General features: G+C 43.8%; 2 protein-coding genes and 3 non-coding genes across 9 annotated transcripts in view; 1 reads left to right on the top strand and 4 right to left on the bottom strand.

Annotated features, from left to right (window-relative positions):
- The window catches only part of gol (ring finger protein goliath), a 39,299-nt gene extending 34,716 nt beyond the window's left edge, over positions 1–4,583 (top strand). For all 5 annotated transcript variants that reach the window (XM_089469374.1, XM_018012759.2, XM_018012758.2 and 2 more), the window contains 6 exons: positions 48–180; positions 1,087–1,204; positions 1,265–1,416; positions 1,510–1,606; positions 3,563–3,946; positions 4,008–4,583. In XM_089469374.1, coding sequence (XP_089325500.1) covers positions 48–180; positions 1,087–1,204; positions 1,265–1,416; positions 1,510–1,606; positions 3,563–3,946; positions 4,008–4,409 — 1,286 coding nt within the window. In that variant the 3' untranslated portion in view covers positions 4,410–4,583. The remainder of the gene's footprint in view (positions 1–47; positions 181–1,086; positions 1,205–1,264; positions 1,417–1,509; positions 1,607–3,562; positions 3,947–4,007) is intronic.
- On the bottom strand, positions 245–316 carry TRNAA-CGC (transfer RNA alanine (anticodon CGC)). Its single transcript has one exon. It is a non-coding gene; the product is annotated as a tRNA-Ala (tRNA).
- On the bottom strand, positions 551–622 carry TRNAA-CGC (transfer RNA alanine (anticodon CGC)). The gene has a single exon. It is a non-coding gene; the product is annotated as a tRNA-Ala (tRNA).
- Positions 899–970, bottom strand: TRNAA-CGC (transfer RNA alanine (anticodon CGC)). Its single transcript has one exon. It is a non-coding gene; the product is annotated as a tRNA-Ala (tRNA).
- Positions 4,584–18,804: 14,221 nt separating the features above from the next.
- On the bottom strand, positions 18,805–21,765 carry gsb (paired box protein gooseberry). Its single transcript, XM_018012766.2, has 2 exons — positions 21,465–21,765; positions 18,805–20,321 (listed from the first exon to the last, which is right to left on the bottom strand). The coding sequence occupies exons 1-2, from the start codon at positions 21,517–21,519 to the stop codon at positions 19,063–19,065; spliced, it is 1,314 nt and encodes a 437-aa protein (XP_017868255.2). The 5' UTR covers positions 21,520–21,765; the 3' UTR covers positions 18,805–19,062.
- Positions 21,766–24,195: the final 2,430 nt, after the last annotated feature.

Here is a 24,195-nt window from a genome sequence, read left to right as displayed (position 1 = left end):
TTTTCATTTCAAAGAGTCAACAAACTAAATTCGCATTACTTTTCTAGGTAATATTGCCGCAGTGATAACGTATCAAGCGATTGGACTCGAACTAGCGAGCACTGTTGATAAGGGAATAAATGTAACCATTTCCATAATTGAAGGACGACGGGGCGTGCGATCTGTCAGCAGCTTAAATCGGTAAGCTAAACAATCAAAATAATTATTTAAAAAAAAAAAAAAAGTTAATCCAGCTGTTGTTCTGTGGAGACGCCGGGGTTTGAACCCGGGACTTCTCACATGCGAAGCGAGCGCTCTACCACTGAGCTACGTCCCCATGAGAACGGGTTGCGGAAAATGCCTTAGTTATGTCAAGTGAACAAAAATAATTTATTTGCACTGCTTTATAATTATTATGCACTGCTTTATTAACGTTGACTGCCAAATGATCAACCTAGTTTTGGAAATGACGAAGTCAAGGAAAGCTTAGTTTGATATCAGCGAACTTATATGAAGGATTCATTAGTGCAAAATTAAAATTGTGAAATAAAAAATTTATTCTGAAATCCGATGGAGACGCCGGGGTTTGAACCCGGGACTTCTCACATGCGAAGCGAGCGCTCTACCACTGAGCTACGTCCCCAATACATTAAATTGTGCAAAATGACTTATTTACAACAATTATGCTATAGCACTGCACAATGTACTGATGTACTTATCATCGAACGCAGGATGCACTGCTTTACTTTCTATTAACAGCAATAAAAATGCTTTCACACGACCTTTTACCGCTCCTACTATCTATAAATTTAAATTTTAAAAGCATGTGTATGATGAAAAAATAAGGAAAAGACAATCGTTGAGATTGAATTAGAAACTTTAATAATGTATTTTAAAATAAAGCCATCAAGTACTACTATGGAGACGCCGGGGTTTGAACCCGGGACTTCTCACATGCGAAGCGAGCGCTCTACCACTGAGCTACGTCCCCATATTAGTCGGCCGTGACCAATTTTGCAGTTCAGCCCGAGTTCTCGAATTACTCCTAGCTTTAATATATATATAATAATAATAACAGTGAATTTAATTAAAATTAATCCTTTTCAGCACCTCGGTTCTGTTTGTGTCGATATCGTTTATTGTGCTGATGATTATTTCGTTAGTATGGCTTATCTTTTACTACATACAGAGATTCCGTTACATGCAAGCAAAGGATCAGCAATCGGTGAGCTATGCCTGACTTTGAAGTGACCGATATGATTACTTACAATGATATATGTTGCAGCGCAATCTTTGCTCAGTGACAAAGAAGGCCATTATGAAAATTCCAACTAAGACGGGCAAGATGACCGATGAGAAGGACATGGACAGCGATTGTTGTGCCATATGCATTGAGTCCTACAAGCCCGCTGATATAATACGCATACTGCCCTGCAAGTAAGTGTAGAACATGAGTCACTCTCCGATAAAGCAAATTGACTAAGTTGTGTATCTCTGTCTGTTTCTCTTTCCTTCGTTCTCTCTCGTCAGACACGAGTTCCACAAGAACTGCATCGATCCGTGGCTGATTGAGCATCGCACCTGCCCCATGTGCAAGCTGGATGTGCTCAAGTTCTACGGCTATGTGGTGGGTGACCAAATCTATCAAACGCCCAGTCCACAGCACAATGCGCCATCCGCAGCCGCAACCACAGCAGCCGCAGCAGCAGCAGCAGCACCTGGTGGAGCAGGTGTTGCTGCTGCCGCTGGCCCAGGTGCCGGCGAGGAGGGGCTGCCCGTCATTGTGGTGGCCCTGCCACCGCACAACATAAGTAGCTTTAATCCTAGTGCTATCAGCTATCACCAGCGTAGTCCTAGTAGTAGTTACCAACCACAACTGCAACATCAGCAGTTGCAACAACAACAACAGCAACAGCCACTGGGCGGGTCAGTTGAGCGCGGCAGACGGAACTCGGCACCGGCGACAATGCCGCAAATGATTTGCACTGCCAGTCGCCAGGTGACCGACGTATAAGTCGCCTGACCCAACTGATCTATAAGTAACCCTCGTATCTATATAGTTACGTATAAACCTACATATACTTGCATATATTTAAATTCTACATTCGACGTGCTGCGTACTTACCATGTAAATATGCGTGCTTCGGCTGCTTGCCCAACAAGCGGTTGCAAGCAGTGCGAAGCAGTTCACACAGTGTACTTAATCGCTGAACAGAAAGCAGAGCGGATAAACTACGCTAACCACTCCAACTGGAGAGTGCAACAGCCCTAATTAGATAATGTAATTGCTCTAATCAGCGAAGTCTGTAGACACAGAACTGAAGATCCACGCACATTAAATACAGAAAACAAAACAAAACAAAAAAACAAAGAAATGCGAAAAGAAAACACGAAACTATGCAAAGTTCTATAAGTTCTATATTTAAGTTCTAAATTTAAGCGTACCAATTGTCGATATAAAAACAAACCGGAAAACCGAAAGCCGAAAACCGAAAAACAAATTACGCGAGAGAAAAGCAAACAGAAATATTTACGAGTACTACAATAACTACTATAACTAATAACTATTTCTAACTATGTATATGTATTATTATGAATCATAAAACGTGTAGCCGTAGTAGCTGTAATATTCAATGCAACATCATTTGTAGCAAAATCAGCGCCTGTTTTGCTAGTCAATAATACTACGCACACACACACACAGACACATACACACATACATACATACAAGACTCATAAACACACACACACTTTAAGATAATGTCGAAGGTGCCAAAGTATTTGCTTTTAGCTTTAGTTGTTCAAATTGAATAAATGTACCGCTAGTTATATTATTTATTTTAATTTTCTCTCTTTGATTTCGCAAGTCCATTCAATGGACTCATAACCGATAATTGGACCAGGCCATTCTATTCAGAATCAGGCATCGCTGCGTTATCGCTTGCTTGATCGATCCCCTTCGATGAGGATCTTTAGCATAAATAACTGTGCGAACACCTGTGCGAATATATAGGTGAATATGTATGTACTTAGAGATGAGTTCCAGGGTTTCGCACACTTACGATAAAACATATCTGCGATCCATTGCCAACCATTAAAAAAAAAAAAAAGATACAGAGGGAACACTCAATCCAATTTCATCTTGATATCTCCATTCAGTTTCATCTCCACACTAACAACCCGCAAGCTGCCCGCTGAGCTTAGAGCAAGTTAGAGCGACTAGGAAGACATAGGGCCTCCATTAGCTGTCGATTACAATTAACAGATGTGTACTACATACACATATATACAATACATACACAGATACGAATTATACTATATAGAACGTATATATAGTTTTTGCTAAAACCTAAACCTAGACCAAACGTGGACTCAAGCATATTCAAGACCAAATAAATTGATTGAATTTGAAAAACGCTTCCGCTTGTTTGCAATGTAGTTGCCTGAGCGCGCGCTCTGCTCCCAACGCTTGTCCACCCGCTCACCCGTAGCTAGACGCCATGGACCGACTCCAGAGGAGCTGCCCGATCGATACCCTCGGCGATGGTATATGGTGCTACCATTCAAGCTCTTCTCGTTTCAGTTTCTGGGCAGTGAGGAGAGCATCTTGGAGTACGAGCCGGAGAGGAACGCCCGCAACGCCAATCCGCCGATTCCTGCGATTCCTGCGAGCGGCCTCACCCAGGAGACGGCGACGGCTGTGGTCCCGTCATCGGCGCCGATCCAGACGAGCGCCTTGGCCGATCTGATACGCAGCCGCGACTTTGTGATAGATTTCCCGCGCGTCTTCGTCCTGAACAGCGGCAGCGTGGTAGGCGCCCGGGATATGCTCTTCCCAACCAGGCTGCCAGAGCGCTCGCAGAGCTCGCTGTCGCTGCGACAGGCGCGCGACTGGATGGCTCAGATGACCAACAAACTGGAGGAGCAGCAGGGACTGCGACGTCTGCGCAAGGATGAAATGCAGCAGGTAAATGCCAGCTAATCGATGTAGATGTATGTAGATGCCACCTAACCATTGGCTCCTGCAGCAACTGCTGAGTGCCCGGGACTCGGCTCGACAGCGTCGCTCGCGGTCCGCCGACGGACGCTATGCCACCGGCTGCTTTGGTCGCCAGCGGCAGTCGGCAGCCGGCACGCTGCCCCAGCCTGAGGCGGGGCCAATGCGACGCACTAGCTCCACTCAGGCGCTGCAGCAGCTGACGGACGCCTCGTATGCCCAGTCGCGCCAGAGGCAGCGCGAGACCTTCGACTTCGCGCGCACTCGACGCCGCTTCATGGGACGGCAGGACGATGAGATCTCCTTGCAATCCCTGCCCAGGCGTGCCGCACCCCTGCCGCCCGCCCACCCGCAGCGCGAGCGGGGCGAGGCTGAGGCCAGCGACCACATTACCATTCAGGTCAACGGAGAGGGCGTCGATCTCAATGAGTAGGCCAGCTGACTGCCGCGAAGCCAGGAGGCACGCGCCGCTGTAGATTTGTAAAAAGTATTCCGCTTAGAGTGTAAAATGTACTGCTGTTATCTCCACATCGACTTAAATACCCTGTAATATTATTCACGCCTGCGAGAATTAAATATACTGCATACTTTCGCTTTTCCACAAACACTTGAATACGACTCAATTGCTGGGACATCAGTTGGGAAACTGGGCGACATTTGGCTTCTATAACTCTAAAGTACATCTGGATTATCAGACAGAAAGATGAAATGGAAGATTGCTTCTGGAGAGTGGACAATGGCTTACTGTTTCATCTGCAAGTCTTTCGACTGCAAATAACCTAATTACGGGTGGAATTTTTGAGTGGGAGTTACTAAGGGCCACTTGCAATGATTTGGTTATCTAAGGACCTGCAACTTGTTGAAGTTTTATTCCAGCTAGGCACAAAGGGGTTACTAGAGTATCTCGTATGACTTGGATGATTCCATTGCATACTTTCAGGCTGCGAATTCAAAATAAGAGGATGCTCGTGCGTAAAAATCCTAGCATACTTTTGGGAGGCAGCATAAAATAGACGAGTAAAAGATTAAGCAATAATAAATTGATCATATATTTATTATCTGTATATCAAACATTAATTACTCATTTTCATTACAATTTGAAAATAATTAGTTTTTAGCCTTTAAACTAAAATCAATCGAAAATTAGTGCTATTTATAATAATTTAATTAATTTAGCCTAAACCCATTCGGTTCTGGTCTTTAATCCCTATGATTCACTCAGCGCACAATATGAGCTATGCCCAAGTGGAGGGCATTGCCCCTTAGCTCTCCTCTCTGGCCCACTCCTCGACGTGGAGCTGAATTCCATTAGGGATTTGCGCGTGCCTCGCGCTGACAGCGGCGACTGCTGGTTGCCGTGGCGGCAGACAGCGAGGCAGCAGCGTTATCCGACAAATCCGCACTGCTGCGGCCCCAGACACATCGACAGCTCCAGGGAGATCCCGCCAGTCGGGCCGCCAAAACGAAGCAGCGAGAAAAATAGAGCAAAAGTTATGAGGAAGCGACCGACGCGTCGGTTGAAGTTTGCCGCTCATAACTGCGCAGCCGACACCAAAGGCAGCTAATAAGAATTCATCAGGCAGAGGCAGAGGCAGAGGCAGGGGCAGAGGCAGGGGCAGATCGAGGCATCGGGGTACTGGGATCGAGGGTCGCCTGCACGCGCCGTAATTGCAACGCAACAGGAGGGCCGGTCGGCCCGTTCGGATCTGAAGCTGAAGCTGAAGCTGAGGCTGAGCTTGTGTCTGTATCTGTATTTGTGTGTGTGTGTGTGTGTCTCTGGACCGGCGGCTGCTGAAGCAACTCTCGGTAGGCAGCGGCCTGGCCCATGTTTATAAACTTAAAGTCTGTAATCACATTAGCCATGTAGCCAGCGAGTGGAGAGTCCGCCTGGCTGGACATTGGGGCCAACTGTTGCAGCTTTATCACCTGACTGTTGCTCGAGTCTCCTCTGTCCGCGTATCCCACGATCGCGATCGATGACAGCACGTACAATTTTTTTTCGATTGCTGCCTCAGCTGCTGCCTCTTGCTCCCCTCCCGCTCCCGCTCCCGCTCCCTGTGCCGTCGCTCGCCTTTTGCGGCTCAGCTATGGGCGTGTCCGCTGTGGGCGTTGCAGGGCACATTCAAGATAAAATGATTATATTGTAGGAAGTGCAGGTCGCCGTCGCCGTCGTCGTCGTAGAGTGCCTCGTGGGTAATGAAGCAAAGGAGTATCACACAAATCAACATATAACTCAGACGCGACGTGTTGATGTCTATTGAGGCGCATAAATATATCATTGCGCAAATTGGACAGCTATCCAGCTGGGGAGCGTAACTGCCCCCAAAGGACAACCCATTGATGCTGCAGATACTAAATGCAATGCTCAATCCTGTTAAATATCCGTCCATGATTGAATGTCCTGCTCAATTGATCATTAATTCATGTTGATTACAGAAACAATGATGACTTTATTATAATCATATTCCACTTTACATTTGTGGTTTATGGAGTCTATCGACTTCTCTCATGAGTTCGTTCAGAAAGAGTATAGAAATATACTTATATAGACAGTTGTTAGCCCAGCCTAACTGCCTTTCGGGCTCATTCTAATTAAATGTATGTGCAGCCCTTTGAGCTGTCGCTGAATTGAAGTGCATGGCAAGAGGATCCCACTGATCCTTATCGATTTGTAACCCCCAAATTGTGCCTGGTTAGCACTGGAAACCATAAACAAGCCCATAAATAATGAGTCGCACGACAAAAACAATGCACGGCGACGATGTGGCAATGTGGCAATGTGGCAATGTGGCAAGTAGGAGGCATTCATGGCGAGGCGCAACAAATTGCACGATCGGCAGCTGCGACTGCGACTCCAACAGTAATAGCAACTGCAAGCCGTCGCTAATCTGGCGTAAATGGACAGCAGGCAGGAATCATTGCAGCTATTGATGAGCGAGCATATGCGAGGATCGCCAGGATCTTCGATCCTGCCGGTGCCAATCGGAACTAATCGCCAGCCAACAATAAAATTGTGCTCAGTGCCAGCTCGCCAGCTCGCCAGCCAGACGATCCACACGATGTGTGAAGCTAAATCCAATCAATGAGCTGAAAAGAGAAAAACGAGAGAGAGGCATTTGGTGTTAAATAAAAGCAAAAAAAGAGAGAGAGAGAGAGGGAGAAAGAGAGAGGGATCTGAACATTTTAGTGTCATTTTCGAGAGATTTTCGCCTTTTATTTTATTTTATTTAATTTATTTTAACGTTTTAGCAAACACAAATACAAACACAAATGGGAACCCCGATGAACGCGTGACAGGATGATCGGCCGAGGCACCCAAACCCAAAGGACAGCGCAAAATGGCGATTCGTTGCGCCGGCTTGTCATGTTTGCCGAGCTCTGACTGCGGTCTGGGTGTGTTCCTGTCACCATTGTCAACGAGTCGACCAATGCCGACTGGCTGTCCCTCTCCAGTCCGTCATGTGCTCATGCTCTCTCCCTTGCACGAATCGATATTGTCTCAGAACACGTGGACTTGGCGCGTACTATCTTGAAATTGAAAACCGAATTCTTACAGTCGGAAATTATATACACATATGTAGTATATACACTGCTAGTCATTAATATAGTGTAGTCTTCAGTTTCTATATTATTCAAGTTAAAGTCCCAGAATTCGTGATCTATTAGATTCTGTTTTATTATTTATTCTTAAAATACAAAAATATATAACATATGTATTTAATTTATATGGGACACCTTATTTTAAATTTTTTTTTAAATTTCGGTATACATTACATTTTTAATTTATGAAGTACATTAATTTATAATTAATTAATTAACATTAGTAAGAGGGGCATATACATACTTTATTTAAAAATAGATGACAAAAATAAATAAATAAATAAATAAAATTAAAAAGTGTTAATTAAAAATTGATCATCAGGATTGCGCATCCAAATTAAATTGTGAATAAAGCTAGCCGTCTACAGAAGCTTAAAAGGCTCAAACTTAAAATATAATTAAGCAGCACTGCATTGTGTATTTATGAATACTTTTGATCTTAATGCTAAAATTAAAAACTCAAGAGTCAAGTAGAGATAAAAGATAAAAGCAATGTACACATAAGTAAAATTTATGAATCATATTTGAAATACCTTTTCATTTCTTGCGTTTAAAGAACAAACCATTTAAGAGAGAATAGAAACAAGATTTTACTTAGCAGTATAGTTCATAAGTTGAGATATACCCCTAAGTATGTACATCTCACAGAATAAATATTTAAGTAGCACAAAGCTTTACTACAATAGAACAACGAACATGGCTTTCCCCCCTACATATATAGTCGCTGTACTTAAATTTTGTAGTTTAGCTGAATGTCAAGCTTTAGAAATATGTCGAACGATACACACAAGTTTACATTTTATGCTGTAGCGAATCGCAAAGCAATCTGATTTGTACTTATTAACTTTTGGTGAACTATACTCGGCGCAAGTGCATGTCACAAATTACAAGCTGACATCGAGGCACCCCAGCCCCAACCCCAGCCACAGCCACAGCTTCAGGTTCAGGTTCAGCTTCTGAGATGGGAAACTTGCTGCCTGAACACTGGCATACATACTACTGATATCCTTGTGCAGGACAGCGTGCTTTCACTAAGCGGGTAATGGAAAGCTGCAAAGGCAAGCGCCATATATCATCAATTAGGAGCTCTGACGTCTACATTTCCGAGTCCGTGTTCCATGCGCGCAGCACGCCGCCCACAACAATAAAAATTGTATCTGTAGATGTCTATGTGTGTCTGTGTATTTGTGTGATATGTGTGTGGGTTTTACTCTTGCAGGACAAAGTTGAAAATGCAATTGGCATTTCGAGTCAATTTTGTTACTTTTTCGCTTTTTCGCTTTTCGCTTTTCACTTTTCACTTTTCCTCTTCGCAAATGGCAGCAGAACATTCACTGTTTATTTTTGGGCAGGACATAAAATCGATAGGAACTTTCGGCTTTAAGCCCTTTAAATTCAGTTGGGGCCAGTGCATGCGAGTGACTTGGCTAGCTTCTATTTGGAGTGGGTATCAACGCCGCTAATCCGGCATCTGCATAGCTCACAGTCGCACGAGCTGCGGACAGACAGCTCAACGCCCCAATTTGTGCATGGGTAGCTCTGGTAGCCTGATGCAGCCCGAGGTGGCAAAACTGCATCAGACGCAAAAGCCGAAAGAGTTCGCCTGTGCCAAAGTACACTCAGAGAAAAGCCTATTGAGCTGCAATTAAGCATTGAAGAAGCTTAAGCTAAAAGTCTCATACTAGAAGTCGAATACGAATTATCTTAGGCATATGAATATATCCTTAACTGCAGCATACTTCCTTTTGCATTTCCTAGTCTATTTTTTCTTCAAGTGTACAAGTAGGTTGGCGGATATGGCTAGCTTTTGATCGCCTTGGCTGGCTCGTTGATGTAAGTGATTCATAGGCCATAGTTGGTCGCCGATGATCTCCTAGGGCCATTTTCCGCTGTGGCTCGTTTTCTGAGCTTTGCTGTCTGTCGATGCTGATCATGTCGATTGCCCGCTGATATGAATAAAATGGGCGAGTATCGGACTCATTTGTCGGCTCCACAACAAAGCAAAGTCTAACGGCAATATACTACATCTTTCAGCTGCTTGCATTGCAGATCACTGATCCACGATCGAGTGCGAGTGCGATCTTGATCTTGCAAATGACTTGCTCTCTCCTCTCCTTCGCTCTATCTCTCTCTCCCTCTCTCTCTGTTCTTTTATATTTTTATTCAACTTTAACTGCATTAAGTTGTGTTAAAGGCCAACTAAACTTACTGTTAATTGTATTCATTTCAAAAGGATTATTTTCTACATGTGCAGATCAACGATCTATGGGAAAGTGTAGGAGCTTTGCCATGATGAAGAGATTTTCATGTACTCCATATTATATACTTTCTAGATGGTAATAAATTAGTTAGTTAGCAACTTGCTTTACCTATCCATTCTAATCGGATTGCTGATCCTTCAGCAAGGAAACAAGTCGTTTCGATTCGCCACAGTATTTTCGCACAGCTCTTCCGGCTAATGCAATATGAAGCTGATAATAATAGATAATATCACATTGAGGCAAATACTAGTGCGCAGTTGTTAAGAGATCGAGACTAAATCCAATGCACCATGACCAAGCAGAGATTCGCTGCGCCTGCGAAGGCGACAGGATGCCCGGTTGGCAGGACACGCTGGCTGTCTGCTGAGATACATATCTAAGATTGCGTACCCGGCTGGCCGGCCATTGGGAGTCGAGTTGGATTTTGGGTTCGGGTAAGCTGTAAATCCAATAAATATTGCCAAAACTGTAGCGTGCTCAGCGCTTTGTGCGTGCAAGGATCGCAGGATCAGAGTCGAACTGACGAGCTGACGAGCCGAAAGAGCTGAGGCGAGCAGGTTGTTGCCGGGCACAAAAAGGTGGCAGAAATTGTGTCAGTGTCCCTTTCTGGATCTGGCACAACATGACATGACTTTTGGGCCACGTAGGCGTTTACTCGACTTAGCAGCGGCTTCACTCTGTAAGCCAAATTGAATCGGTTTATAACACAAAGACGAGCTCGCAATCGGATCAACGTCTGCTCTGCACTCTCTCCCGCTCTGCAGCTCCTGATGAGTTCATCTTGCACTCTTCCTGCTGCTGCTGCTGCTGCTGCTCTTGAACTTGAGCGTTTTTAAATACATACTTGCCACAAAGGCCCGTCCAGCTCCTGTCGCACCTTTGAGTACCTGCTCGGTAACGGTAACAAGTGCACGCAGGGATAATCCACAGCACGCGCAACTCACGAGCGCGTCGTCCTCTCTGCCAGTGCAAATAAATAAATTGTAATCTGCTTTGCTGTTTGATTTGAATCAAAATGCAGCCACGCCCACCGACAGCTAAGCTTCGCCTGCGGCTCACTCAGCCAAGACAACGTTTGACAACATGCCGTTTGCTGGCCCGTCTCTGATCTGGTTGATCTATATAATCGGATATTGATTTCAGCCGAATTTCTAGCTGTTGTCGTTGGCTGCAAATAATATTTTGGTTGCCTTCTGAGTTTCGGACAATTTATGGATTAACTTTGCAATCGGCTTCTGACCAGCTATTGTCAACTGGTTTTCTGTTGGCTAAGGCATCAAAACTCTGCATCTTTAATTGGAATAAGCTAATATGTCGCGTCTACATTCATTCATTGTGTTCCACAGTCATCAAATCTATTCGGAAATGTCAAAATTGAATTTTGCAATTATATCATTTAATTTCATTAAATAAATCTCATTAGATATGTCTCATCAACGTCGCAATGGCTGCCACACATAGACATATGTACACACATATATTGGGTATATTGTAGGTTAGCTTGAAAGTCTGGCAATTCATGATGGCTGCCGGAATTGCAACCCTCTGCAGCCTCGGTCACACCAAGCGTTTATAAGTGCCCAAAGCAAACATCCACCGAGCAGATCAAAATAAGCGTAAAAATAATCCATCTTCGCGCTAAGCAAGCTGCAAACGCTACCTCAGACCCCTCCCCCTACCCACCCAGGGCAGCCTCTACTGGGGTCAGCGGCAGCTGCAGCAAGTCAAAAAAAAAAAAAAAAAAAAGTGTCAAAAATGTTTCATTTTGGATATGTTGAAAAATAATGGAAGAGAGCATCGGAGTCGAGCACACGGAGCTGCATTGCAGCCCCGTCTCTGAGCAGTCCTCGCACTGTGGACCTTTTTGCAGCCACGATTTCTGCACGCTTCACGCTAATTTTCGCGCCTATCAACGTCGACATCGACTTCGACATCGGCATTGACTATATCCACAGCTCAGCCCAGCCCTCATGGTTCCGTTCTTGTTGGTGGTGGTGGTGGTGGTCCTGCTCGCTCCTGCCTGGGCAATTGATGCTGGCCAGACGCTCGCCCAGATTTCAGTTTCAGCAATTGGCTGGTTGCCCCTCGCTGCATCCTTCCGCTTCCCTATGGGAAACACGGCATAATTCATTCAAATGATTGCCCTGTTTGCACTAGAGCTGTGCGTGAATGGGCCGAGCGGCGTGGAAACTCGTTTCTCCCAATGTTCACAGCGTTTTTCCCACTGTCAACCGAGTAAATGGCGAGGGAGCGGCGCGCAGTCAATGAGAAATTGCAAATGATGAATGCCATTTTGCACATGGGCATTATTTAGCTAGATTAAAATGACAAAATTTCAATTTAACATTTTTAAGAATTTTTCAAGAATATTTACAATGCCAATAAATACAAAAAATTGTGTCCCATTAAAATATGATCTAAATTAAGCTGCTGTTAAACAGAAATACACTCAAAGTTTTTATGGAAATATTGGCTCAAGCTGAATATAATATCTTCAAAAGTTATTTGCAGAATATTAGCCAGACTTGGAGACAAATAAATAATATTTTGGCAAGCGCTGTTAAAAATAACTTTTGTATGGCCCAGCAACAACAATGCGGACTTATAAGCCTTCTATTTCAAATGATAGAAATTACAAACAATTGACATAATAAGAAAGGCGCATTTGCGCGGTCTGCTCCAATCAAAAGGCAAAAGAAAACTTTAAGCAGAGATGCTCCACTCTGCGTACTCCCCAGGCCCACTCCAAGCTGGTGTTCGGTATTCGGCATTAGGTGACCGGTGCTGGGTGTACTACAATGCTTACAATTACAATGTCAGATGGCTGAGGCGGCAAAAGATCAAAGCGCTGCCACAAAAGCTGCGCCGGGCAGCGAGTGAAAAGAAAATCACACAAATTTAACTGGCAACAATAACAATAAAAATAAAAATAATAAAATATAAGCCAAAGAAAAAATCATAATGTACAGAAAATGGCAAAAGCAGAGAGCAGCAGCTCGACCAACAACAGCAACAGCAACAACAACAACAACAGCAACGGAGACTTTCCCAAGCCATATGCAAATATATCATAGCGGCTAGTTACCCTGATGGATGGTACAGCCGAATGGGCCATGAGTCATAGTCGGAGCCGAGGTTCGAGCTGCGAGTCGAGCTGCAACAGAAAATATGAACGTGGAGCAGGTACGACACCAAAGTTACGGTTTGATCACAAGTTGAGCGTAAAATATGCTAAAGATCAGCGAGTGTCAGTGCCACGGCGACTGCGCTGTGCGCTTGTCTGTGTGCCAGCAAATGAGCGTAAAATGATCAAAGAATCTTCGCGCGCTATGCCAATCCGCAGAGCAGTTACCACTCGTCCACTCATCCACTCGTCTACTCGCCCAGCCATCCAGTCTACGGTGTGTCCCACTGGCGGATCCTCGGGGTCCAGTCGCTGCTCTCTCCCTCTCTGTCTCGCTATCTATGTCGCTGCTGAATGATCGCATATTGCACGGCTAGGTACGTGTGCGCATTTTGCAAAATAACATTCAATTTGTGCAACCTGATCAAGCAATTGCATCAACCGATCGCGTCCAATGATCTACCCAAAAAAGCGGGCTTTGATAAATAATCAAAGTACGATCATTGTTGCAGTAAAAGAATAAGGCAATCGCATTCCTCTCGAAGCCCTTCCACTCAAGCAGATTTTACGCTCGCTTAAACAGCCGAGCACCGATCACTGATCACTTCGATCACCCTGATCACTCTGATCATTGATCAACGATCCTCGATATCAGCTCAAAGCCATTCGCCGACGGCTGTGCCACCATCGGTGAGCAAATTACATGTTGCCACTTTGATGATTTCTGCAATTGGCCACAACAACAACAGCAACAGCAACAATGTCGACAGCAACAACAACAACAACAACGGCAATCTACTGTAGCTGCGGCAGACATGCTGGCTGCCGCTTTCTAGTCGAGCCAGCTGCAACTTTGTGGAGTCGACTCTTGGCTTAGGGTTCGCTTATTGAATTGTAATGTTGCAAGTACTCGGCTGCAAGTTGCAGCTACGTCATCGCCTGCCACAGCGTCGATTAGTTGTGGCACCGTTGCACCGATTGCCGCGGGCGACGCACCACTCAACCACTCGTTAAGCCCAATTCCGTCCTGCGATGCAGTTATGAAGACATTGCAGACAGAGTCCTCAAAATGATGATATCTATATTGGGACGGTAAAACTTCTTACAGCTAGAAGCTGACTTAATTACACAGAAATTGTGATTTAAAATGTTAAGATATGAAATTATTTTTTAAAATAATGTAAATTAATTAAATTAAAATAATATAAAATAAAATAAAATAATAATAATATTATATAATACCAGAAAGTTAGAATTGTAAATTTAATTTAATCATGTTAAGAGTAAAGGATATGTAATAGGAAGACGAAAAAGAGCCCAGAGAATTTAAATAATCTTAAATTGGCTGATGTGCTAACCCTGTCTAACCATCCCTCCATCCTATCTGTCATTATATATGAATATTAATTTCATATATTCAGTTGTGTATAAATTAAATTATTTATCATGCTATATCCATATGAAATTATGTAAGACCTTAACTAAAACTGTAACAAAGTTTATCTCCGTTATAACAACAATTCTTTAAGCTTAAGCCACCTGTTGCAAAAGGTTCAACAGAATATTTCTTTTGGAGGTGCAGATTCTTCTCGGCACTTCCCAAAATATATACATACGTATATACACGCATATAAACACTCACATGGCAAACTCAAACATTGACTTTATCAAATTTTCAACGCGAATCGATCAAAATTCATGCACAAATTGCCTTTGGCAAAGAGAAAGAGGAAGAGCAGCAAACAGAGACAGCCCCGAAAACCGAAAACCCAAGACCGAAAATGAGAACAGTCACTCATGCGAGCGTGGTGTGAACCAGGTTTCTGTTGCCATCTCTGTCACGCAAATTGTAACGCTCTAAATTTGCGTTACGTAACGGAATTTAAAGCGTTCCTTATCAGATTGGTTTTGATGCTTTATCAACGCTCCCAAAAATACAAAAAAAAAACCCATGAACTAATATCTTTTATCGTGTATAGCACCTGAATTGCTGTTGTTGTTGTTGTTTTCTCTTTGGTTAATAAACGTAAATAATTTATAATGAATATATGATAAATTTATATATGTATATGTTTTTGTTTTTGGCGTGTGGTTGATTCGAGCGGCTGAGTACGTGAAAAATTAGCGGAAAATTTCATCAGTTCATCATGAGCACTTGTAAATTGTCTGTGCCTGTCATATTGCCCATACATGTTTATTAAGTGGCGCTCGGCTTCCACTTTGGCAATTAACGGTTGCAGTTCGCATTGGACACATGCGATTTGGGCGCGAAGTTGCGGCACAGGCGCCAAATAACTGGAGAGTGTAAAGGATTCGGATTGTGACTTGTGGGACTATAACTATATATGTGTAAGTGTATATAATATATATAATACGTGGAGAGAGATGTTCGAAACTAATTATTTGATAGCTGACGTATTTCAGCTCTTTACATTTAGCTAAAATTTAGCCATATAGAATTTGATTACATTATATTTGAATTTGATTAATTATACTGCAGTTTCCAGTGCTTAATTTCTGAGTTACTTTCAACCCCATATTAATTATAATCTCTATTAAATAAATATCAACACACACAGCAACATGTTCGATATGAGTTTTAGTAGACGACTAGATTGGCTGACATGACCTGAATATAACCAGATTTCCAATTCTACTGTTCTATTTCTTATTAAAGACTCTAGGCTACATATGTACTTAATAGTAGAAGCACAATCACTGGGTAATCAGAGAATTCAATCGTAGTAAGACTCATTACCTTGTAGCCATATATTTTGTAGAATAAATAAAAAGTTAATGCACATTTTTAAAAAGTTTGTGTTTCGTTACAAAAATATTGAAAAGCTAATGTATGACAAAGAGCTTATGTATTGTACTAAGTCAATAATACAATATATATAATAATATTATTTTAGCTTACATTTTAGCGAATCGAAGAACGAGGATTATACAATAAATATTGGAAATATTGAGTTTTAGCTAGTATATATAGATTCCGAATGATTACATGAGTACATAGATTTCAGAATCATTGACATGTTTTATTCCCCATTAAAAAAGGCCCAATTAACCAGAAACGATGTTTACATTTCCATCTGTTGCCAATCAAAATAAACATAATGTATATATGCATGCAGCTATTCCACTTTAGAGTAATTCTCCTGTAACCAACTAAATGGCTTGACAATCTTTCTGCCAAAGTTCAACTGCACAAAAAGTTCCCACATTGCGGTTCTCGCCAGTCGCTACCATTTCAATCCGATCACAATTCGCATTATGGACGCCTTTGATGCCGATCATCAATCAAAGTGCGGCAATGGGAGACAGAGCGTCTACATTTTGCCGCCAGCTACCGGACACGCCGAGTGCTTGCTATTCAGCATACCGTTTGGGCCACACAGGAAGTGGGCTCAGATAAAAAAGAAAAGAAAGGAAAGAAAAAGATAAATTTCGCATGCTACCGGGTCGTCTGAGCTGGCATTCGATCTTGCGCTCAGCTATCAAAAACGCATAAATCAGACGCACTCAAAGGCCGGGAGTGGCTTTCAACAGTTCTGTTCAAAGAGCCACAGAAAGGAAGAGGCTCGGAGTTATTGTCAGCTCCTGCACTCGACTTGCCACACAAATTAAATTTGTATAAAAATATCCAAGTTGGTGGCCCTGCCAGAAGAGAGAAGCCAAAGAAGAAGCCGCTCGGCTACTGTACGACAAAGTGACGCTCGCAGAGAGCAGAGAGCAGCATAGGAGAACCCTAGGAAGCGATCCATTATGATTGTCACAGTTGACACACATTATCACCCTTGTAAAGCGAGGGAGACGGAGCTAACCTGTCGTCGTCTTGGTATGCGCAGGACCTGCCACACCACTAGCCGGGCAGTTAGACCCGAGCGATATGAGCTAATTGATGTTTTCATTTAGACGCTCGCTGATGCTCAGGCAGGCACGCTGGCAGGCCGGCAGGCTGACTGCCCGGCAGGCATCTTCCCTTGGAGATATGTATATGTATTCATTCTAGGTGGTAAGTGCGACGCCTGCTGTGCACACATAATTGAGGACCCTTGCAGCGGTAGAGCTACCTAAGCCACCCAAGCAAGTCGTAACTAGGACAATCAGGACCTACTACAACTAGTTACAACATTTGAGCCGGTCTACACCCCCTCTCTCCATCCCTCGATTCCTCCATCCCAGCATTTTGTCAATGGCTTTGTCCACTCCCGTTTCGCCAGCTCTTCGGCCTGGGCCTCTCATCTTTGACTAGCCCACAAGGCGGCATCTTGAAAGGAGCCCGCACTGACGTTGGTGGTCTCTCATATTTTGCTCATCTCCCATTGTCAATTGCTCTATTTTGTCGCTAGACGTCGGCTCTCTTTGGACAATCGAAGGAATTTTGTAAATTATTTTCGTATTATCGAGTCGCAAAATGTGTTGTCTCTAATTGTTTAATTGTCAACTCATACAGTCCTCGCCCTGTCGTCCCCTTGTTCACAGCCGAGCACTGGGAACCCACAGAAAGAGCTCTAGTTCAGGCCTGAATCGACGCTAGCTGAACTATTGTTATCCTGTCAATTTAAGGGACAATTTCTGTACGATTTTGAGGGATTAGCTGGGCTGGGCTTGAACCTGTTGTGGCTGCTTGGACATGTCCACATTTCTGTGTGGTCCACGTTTCTCTTTCAGTATTTTTCCTGTGTGACATTTGCGATGTCCTTAGTTTAATGGAGTATGAATCTTTTGTAGTTTTCCTTGCAACTGAACTGGCGCTTAGAGCTCTATAGTCTCCCAAATGAGATCACCAAGATCACCCATGGATGCAACATAAAGTAGCTTAAGATAGTATTTAAACTAGTTACAGATATAGGACATAATAGGAGTTTGTACGACGACTCTTTTATAATATGTGCTAGGAGGTTTATTCATATGTGATGTAGAATACAATTTGATAATTATTTTGCAGTAATATTTGCTCCTCAAACCAAGAGCAAATCCTTACCTGTATCTCCTTGTTTAAGAAACTTTATATAATTGTATAACTATATTACACATTTACGTAAGATTATTATTCAAAGTCTATCTAAGCAATACAAAGTGAATTTGAAATTAATGCAATCAATGATTAAAACTATTATAATGATTTAGAGCTTTAATGATTTAGAATACTTTTCCTATAAATCAGTTGAGATTATCAAGTATGGGCTAGTTACTGAATGTTTATCTCATGTCAACAAAGGGTATGATATCTTTGCATATTTATATTACACCTTTAAAAATGTAAATGTAGGGTATATAAAAATGTGTGTAACATCAAATGGAAGTATGTGGAAGTATGATGTGTGTAACATCAAAGAGTATATAAATTCTGGACTCGGATAACGATCTAAATCGATCTAGCCATGCCTGACAGTCTGTAGAAACGCAGCGCACCAAGAATGTTGTATGCTGAAAGATTACACTAGTATGAGTTTATAAATTGCTTCGATACTTTATGTTCTCATCATCGATAAATATCGATAATTTGACTTCGTTTATTAAGTGTATATTGAATGCAATAGGAGCAGGTTTCTTGTTTATTTAAAATTGTGTATACCTCTCCATATTTGCCTCAATATAGAACAACACACATTCTGAAATACCATAGACTTATCCTTTAGTGAATAAAAATAAATTACTGTCATTAATTTTCTTAATTTCTTCCATCCATAAGAAATGTTATTTAGCAGAATGAGAATGTCTGAAAAATCATTTCTTCAGAGGACTCAGGGTATGTACTAGTCGAACATCGCCAGCTAGAGCATTCGCTTTTATAAATACATTCATACCGATAGCTCAAACCATAAAGAAAAACCTTTTTATAATTCTTATTCGTATATTTATATTTATTTTGATTTCGAACTTATTTTAATAGTTTCCTAAGTAATTGTTAAAAATCTTAAAATTACGCTTAAACTTAGTATAAACAGTCTTAAGCTCTTAACTAAAACTCTTTAAATAGTCAAAGATCTGCATAAAAAACAGGCACTGATTAGAGAATAGAGCCAGCTAGGAGAGCAGCGAAGCCTCTAGCTGGGGAACTGGAGCAAGTGCTGGAGATGAGGGAGACTCCATTAAAATCCGAAATAGGGATAGGCTGCTCCAGCTGCCATCATGGAGCTCTTGGGCTCGGGGGCGACCGTCTGGTGGTAGCCGCCCATGGGATTCGCATTCGCGCTGGGGAAGAAGGAGCCGGCAAAGTTGTAGCTGTCCCACGACGAAGGATGATGAGAGCCAGACGCAGCGGCGGAGGCGAACTGGGAGCGCAGCTGCTCTGCCGAGCTGGCGGCTGTTGTGGGCATGGAATAAGTGGAGGTGCCAGCAGTGGCTGAGTAGCCAGCGGTGGCTGTGCTCATGCTGTAGGCGGAGTTCATGAAGCTGTTGCTACTGCTGACCTGTGCTTGGGGCAGGGACTGAGTCTGGACCGGGCTGTGGGCAGCGGAGCTGCTGCTGCTGCTGGCGGGCGACATGGAAGCCACCGAGCCGCTGTAGCCGGCATTCGCCTCATAGCCAACTCCACTGGCGGGCCACGACTGTGTGCTGTACAGGCCCATGCCCATGTTGGTGGCAGCAGCAGCACTGGAGCCATACGACGGGGCTGTGGAGTTGCCGCCGAAGCTGGGCACTTGCTGAGTGTTGAGCTGCTTGCGCAGGCGCGCACGACGGTTGGAGAACCACACCTGGACACGGGCCTCGGTGAGGCCAGTGCTCTGGGCCAGCTCCTCGCGGGTGTACACGTCGGGGTACTGGGTGCGCGCAAAGATGCGTTCCAGAGCATCGATTTGGTCATTGGAGAAGGTGGTGCGGGAGCGGCGCTGTTTGCGCTTCAGCTGCACGCTGGGCTCGGTGTCGTCCTCGCTCTCATCTTCGCTGCCAGCGGAGCAGCCACCGCCACCGCCCAGGATTCCATCGATGCTGTGGGAGCCAGTGCCGTTGCCAGAGCCGGAGCCCGAGGTGGTGCGAAGCAGGCGCGAGATCGAGCTGACTGAGGGCGCGTTCTGCTTGTCGCAGACGCCAGCCTCGATGAGCTTGGCACGGATTTCCCAGCTAAAGATGCCTGGCTGCGACTGCTTGAGCTCCTCAATCCTTGCCTCGATGTCGGGCGTGGCAACGCGGGGCTTGCTTCCGCCAATGACGCCCGGCCGAATGGAGCCCGTCTCCTGGAAGCGGTTGAGGATCTTCGACACGCAGCCATGGGAGACGCGCAGCTGCCTGGAGATGACGCAAGGACGAACCCCAGCGGCGGCCATTTCCACGATTTGGCGGCGAATGTGATTGGGCAAGGGACGACCGTTGATGAAGACGCCGCCAAGCTGGTTGACGCGTCCCTGTCCTGAAGAAGAGCAACAGAAATGGAAATGACGAGATTAGGTTAGCTGATCTTCGAGTACAAAAAGACTTAAAATTATCCTCAAAATAAGATGTACATGTTTTTGTTTTGAAAATTCTTTGCTGCGTGTGGCCTTTCGAAGTTGCTCTCAAGCGATCTTCGGGTGATCCTCAAGTGATCTTCAATTAACTTTTCTTCGCTACTCGATTGAGCGGCAATAAGTAATCCAATTATGCAGTTAGCATTGTTGGCCAGAAGGATCAGTTCGCACGATCTATTGTCTAAGGCTGAGGCTATTCGTTGGCCATTTGTCTTTTCGTTTGCCAATTCGCATGTAAACATAACAAAGCGCAAATTGCCAATTTGCGTGGGCCACAAGAAAAAAGCAAAAAAAAAAAAAAAAGAAAAAGAAAGAACTGAACTGAGCAGTAGGCATGGAAAATGCTGATCACTGTGCAGCTGTGCAGCCCATGCAATCAAATCAAACTAATAATCCATAAGCCAGACGGACGGACAGACGGAGAGATGCAGAGACGGACAAGCGTCCAGCTGTGCCAGGTAATATCAGAGTATAAAAGGCCAGCCCCAAAAAGCTCAAAGATTCCAGCTCAGTTGTTGTTGCTGTTGTTGTTGTTTTGGGGCGCTGACGTTGCTGCTACGTGCTACACGAGAGGCCCAAACATCAGACGCTGAGCCAAGATCAAAGCAGCGGAGCCGACTCCAGACCGTTGAAAAGGCGAGAAGAGCGCGCCAAAAAGTCTGCAAAGTCTGGACAGTGAGTCGTCGTCGCCTGGCTGACTGGCTGGCTGGAAAAAGGTTGGGGCTGGCTGCAAGTTGTGATCACAATCAATAAGTCAAAAAGCTGATCATGATTGTTGTACGAGCGGACCAGCAGAGGAGCGGACAAACGGACAAGGGGACGAGCGGGTAATGATCTCTCGTTTGTAGCCGGCGAAAGCGCTGCCCCATTTGATCATGATGATGATCACGGTGATCGGGCACTATTTTCTACGACGTTTTGTAGTCGTAATTGTGGTAATTGGTAATAGAGCGTTGATGCTTAGATGCTGAAGCTGTTTCTATTGCTATTGCTGTTTCTATTGCTGTTGTTGTTGATGATGATGATGATCGTTGTCGCATGCTTACCTTGAAAGGGATATCCAGCATAGTAGGGTGTCATGTTAAGTGCCGATACAGCCATGTCTGTGTTATTATAATCCGTTTTAATACTTTGATTAATTGATATGTGTGCACGTTCACCAACACTATTAACAGCACAAGAATCTTATTTTTCTAGTTCAGTTACTTCTTCTACTATTTTCTGTTTTCTGTTTTCTTTTCAATTGTGAGTTTTCTTTTCAGTTTGTTTGGGTAAGGCGCATGCGCACGTTGCTGTTTGTTGATGCTGCTCGTTTGCTTGACAGCTCGAAACTGATTTTGAAACGGTCAGCAGCCGAGACTAAAACGAATTTGTGAGATTCTCAGACGACGCGACGGCGACAGCGACGGCAACGGCAGCGCTGCCTCGTGCATGCAGAACACCAACAAACAAAAACAAGTTTTTTTGTTTGCCACCAAGAACAAAAACAACAAACAGCATAACCCACGCATCGAGGGTGGCTGGCGAGAGAGCGAGACAGACACAGTTATGAAGCGCTCTCACTGTGCAGTGATCGCTAGCCGCCGTGTGTGCGAGCAGGGCAACTCACTCTACCAGTTGCTCTCTGCTCTCGCTCTCAACGCATGCATGTGTGCGTCTGTGTGCGTTCGTTTGAGCAGCTGCGGCAAAGAGAACCAATGGGTGCGCATAGCATGGCTGCAATTGGTTCAAGCGCCGCCCCGTTTGATCCCTGGCTTAGAGAGTTGACTTCTAAGTGGATCTAAGTGGATCTTGGACTCCATTATTGTTATTTATATAAGACGTATTTTAGCTTGATTTGAAGTTATGCGAATTTCGCGGCATGTCTAGTTGATTTTCTTCTTCTTATTTTTGCTTATTGCTTTTATCATTCCTAAGCATTCCCAGGCAGTTATTTAACTGTTTATCGTTGGACTTTTGTTGGCGTTTTATGTTTCCTGTTCGCATCGTAGTTCACTGTGAATGACGTTACTAAAATTAATAAGCGTAATGAAAAGTATCAATAAACATTAAATATATCATAAATAAAGTTATTTAAAAGGAAACTATTGGAGAGCAGTAATCCTAGAATATAAATAGCTAGTTTATAGTATATATAATATATAAATAAATAGTTTTGTTATATCTTGAAAATATATTCAATATGTAGCGTTTTTAATGTTCACCATCAATGAAAGAAAAATAGAAATCTTAAAGCGTTGCATAGCAACAACCAGAACTGTGTGCCGTTAAAGGTTTTCATTTTTTGCTCTTTCAACGCTTCACCACGGAAATGGGTGAACATTATGCATTGGCAGCAACAGAAATGAAAGCAAAGCAAACTCAAACATACATTTCACAGCGCCAATGTCAATAACCAGCTCTGTGTGTCCTTTGCTCCTCTATGTGCCCAGTCTGTGACGTGGGTACCGTTCCTGAATAGTTTGCATCCTTGTGTATTCGATCGCATTGAGCTAAATAAACGCCTTCATCGAGTCCTCGAGCGATGCAATGACGTGCTTCAACTGACACTTTGTTGTTGTTAAAGGATGTATCGAAGTGAGGGAAAATACTAGAAATTATTGATGCAAATGTTGATAAGTAGCTAATGGGTTTTCCTTCGAAATAAATTTGTTGAATTCAAGGAAAACTCTCTTATGACGTCTACATCATCTGGGCCTTTCATTATTTTGTAAGTAATACACAATCTCTTATAAACAATATACAATCTGCTCTCAATGCGAGCACCAGCTGCTTCTCGACTATTCCAAAACTCGGCTGGAAAGCAATTGCCCGAAGGAGTTGCTGCTCTGTTAATTAAGTATAGCCTAACCAAATGAAACGAATGTTCATGAGAAAAAGACGGCCTCAAACAGAGCGTAGTGCGAGGCGGATGGGAAGGTGGCCAAACTATTTTCGCACGAGCAAAAAAGAGTCTAGTTAATTTCCTAGTGCATGACTTTTGCTTAATTTGTGGCACAGTCGCGAGGCGGCCGAAATCAAAGAACTTTGTCCATGTTGCGCATACGCCGCGTGTGCGCACATGGAAATTATGCGGCCGCACTGTTTGTCGGCTATCCAAAAAGCGCAGTTGGCCTTGGCTAACACACACGACAACAGCAACAACAACAGCAGCAACTATAAATTGTAGTTGTTGTCCAACTTGTTGTTGCTGCCACTGTGCTCAGTTGTTAATTCTGCTAGCGTACGTGTCTGTATGTTTGTAAGACACATTTGCCTGGATGTGGGTGCACGTCGCTCCATCTCCCTCTCGCCCTCTCTTCCTCTTCCCTTTCTCTCTCTCTCTCTCACTGTGTGCCATTTGGCAATAATTGTGGTGCTATTGTTCGGGCGGCCGCCACGCTGTGTGTGTGGCTTTGCTGCGGGGCAATCGCTCAAAACTTATGACAACCCAAACAGCTACTGTTCGTTTCTGTGGCTGCGGCATTGATGTATCTGTATCTGCAATCGTATCGCTATCTGTATCTGTTGCTGTATATGTATCTGTATCTCGCTATTGAACTTTCGAATGGCAAGTGTGCGGTCGCTCTTTTGTGTGGAGCTTCAAGTCTGCGGCCTTTGTCGGCAGCCGCTTATTAATATTTACACTTTCATTGCGCTGCCCCACTTTGCCCCCACCTATGCCCCTTCGTCGAATTGATTGCGGCCCATGTGCGCGCTTTTCAATTCACATTATTTGTCGAAATAAATAAATCGAAGCGAATACCTCAGCTCTAACTTGTTACATATTTTGCGAAC

This window comes from Drosophila arizonae, chromosome 5, assembly GCF_054131065.1.
Source record: "Drosophila arizonae isolate 15081-1271.41 chromosome 5, UAZ_ARI_1.0, whole genome shotgun sequence".
NCBI lineage: Eukaryota > Metazoa > Arthropoda > Insecta > Diptera > Drosophilidae > Drosophila > Drosophila arizonae.
The sequence above is the reverse complement of the archived record's forward strand: the minus strand, read 5'-3'. Positions and strand labels throughout refer to the sequence as shown.

What these genes read in the sequence shown, in the direction of transcription:
- gsb (XM_018012766.2), bottom strand. Translation starts at nt 21,519, where the DNA reads ATGGCTGTATCGGCACTTAACATGACACCCTACTATGCTGGATATCCC. An exon ending in TGCTGGATATCCCTTTCAAG is followed by an intron (nt 20,322 to 21,464) that starts GTAAGCATGCGA and finishes GCTCTTCTTCAG; the next exon opens with GACAGGGACGCGTCAACCAG.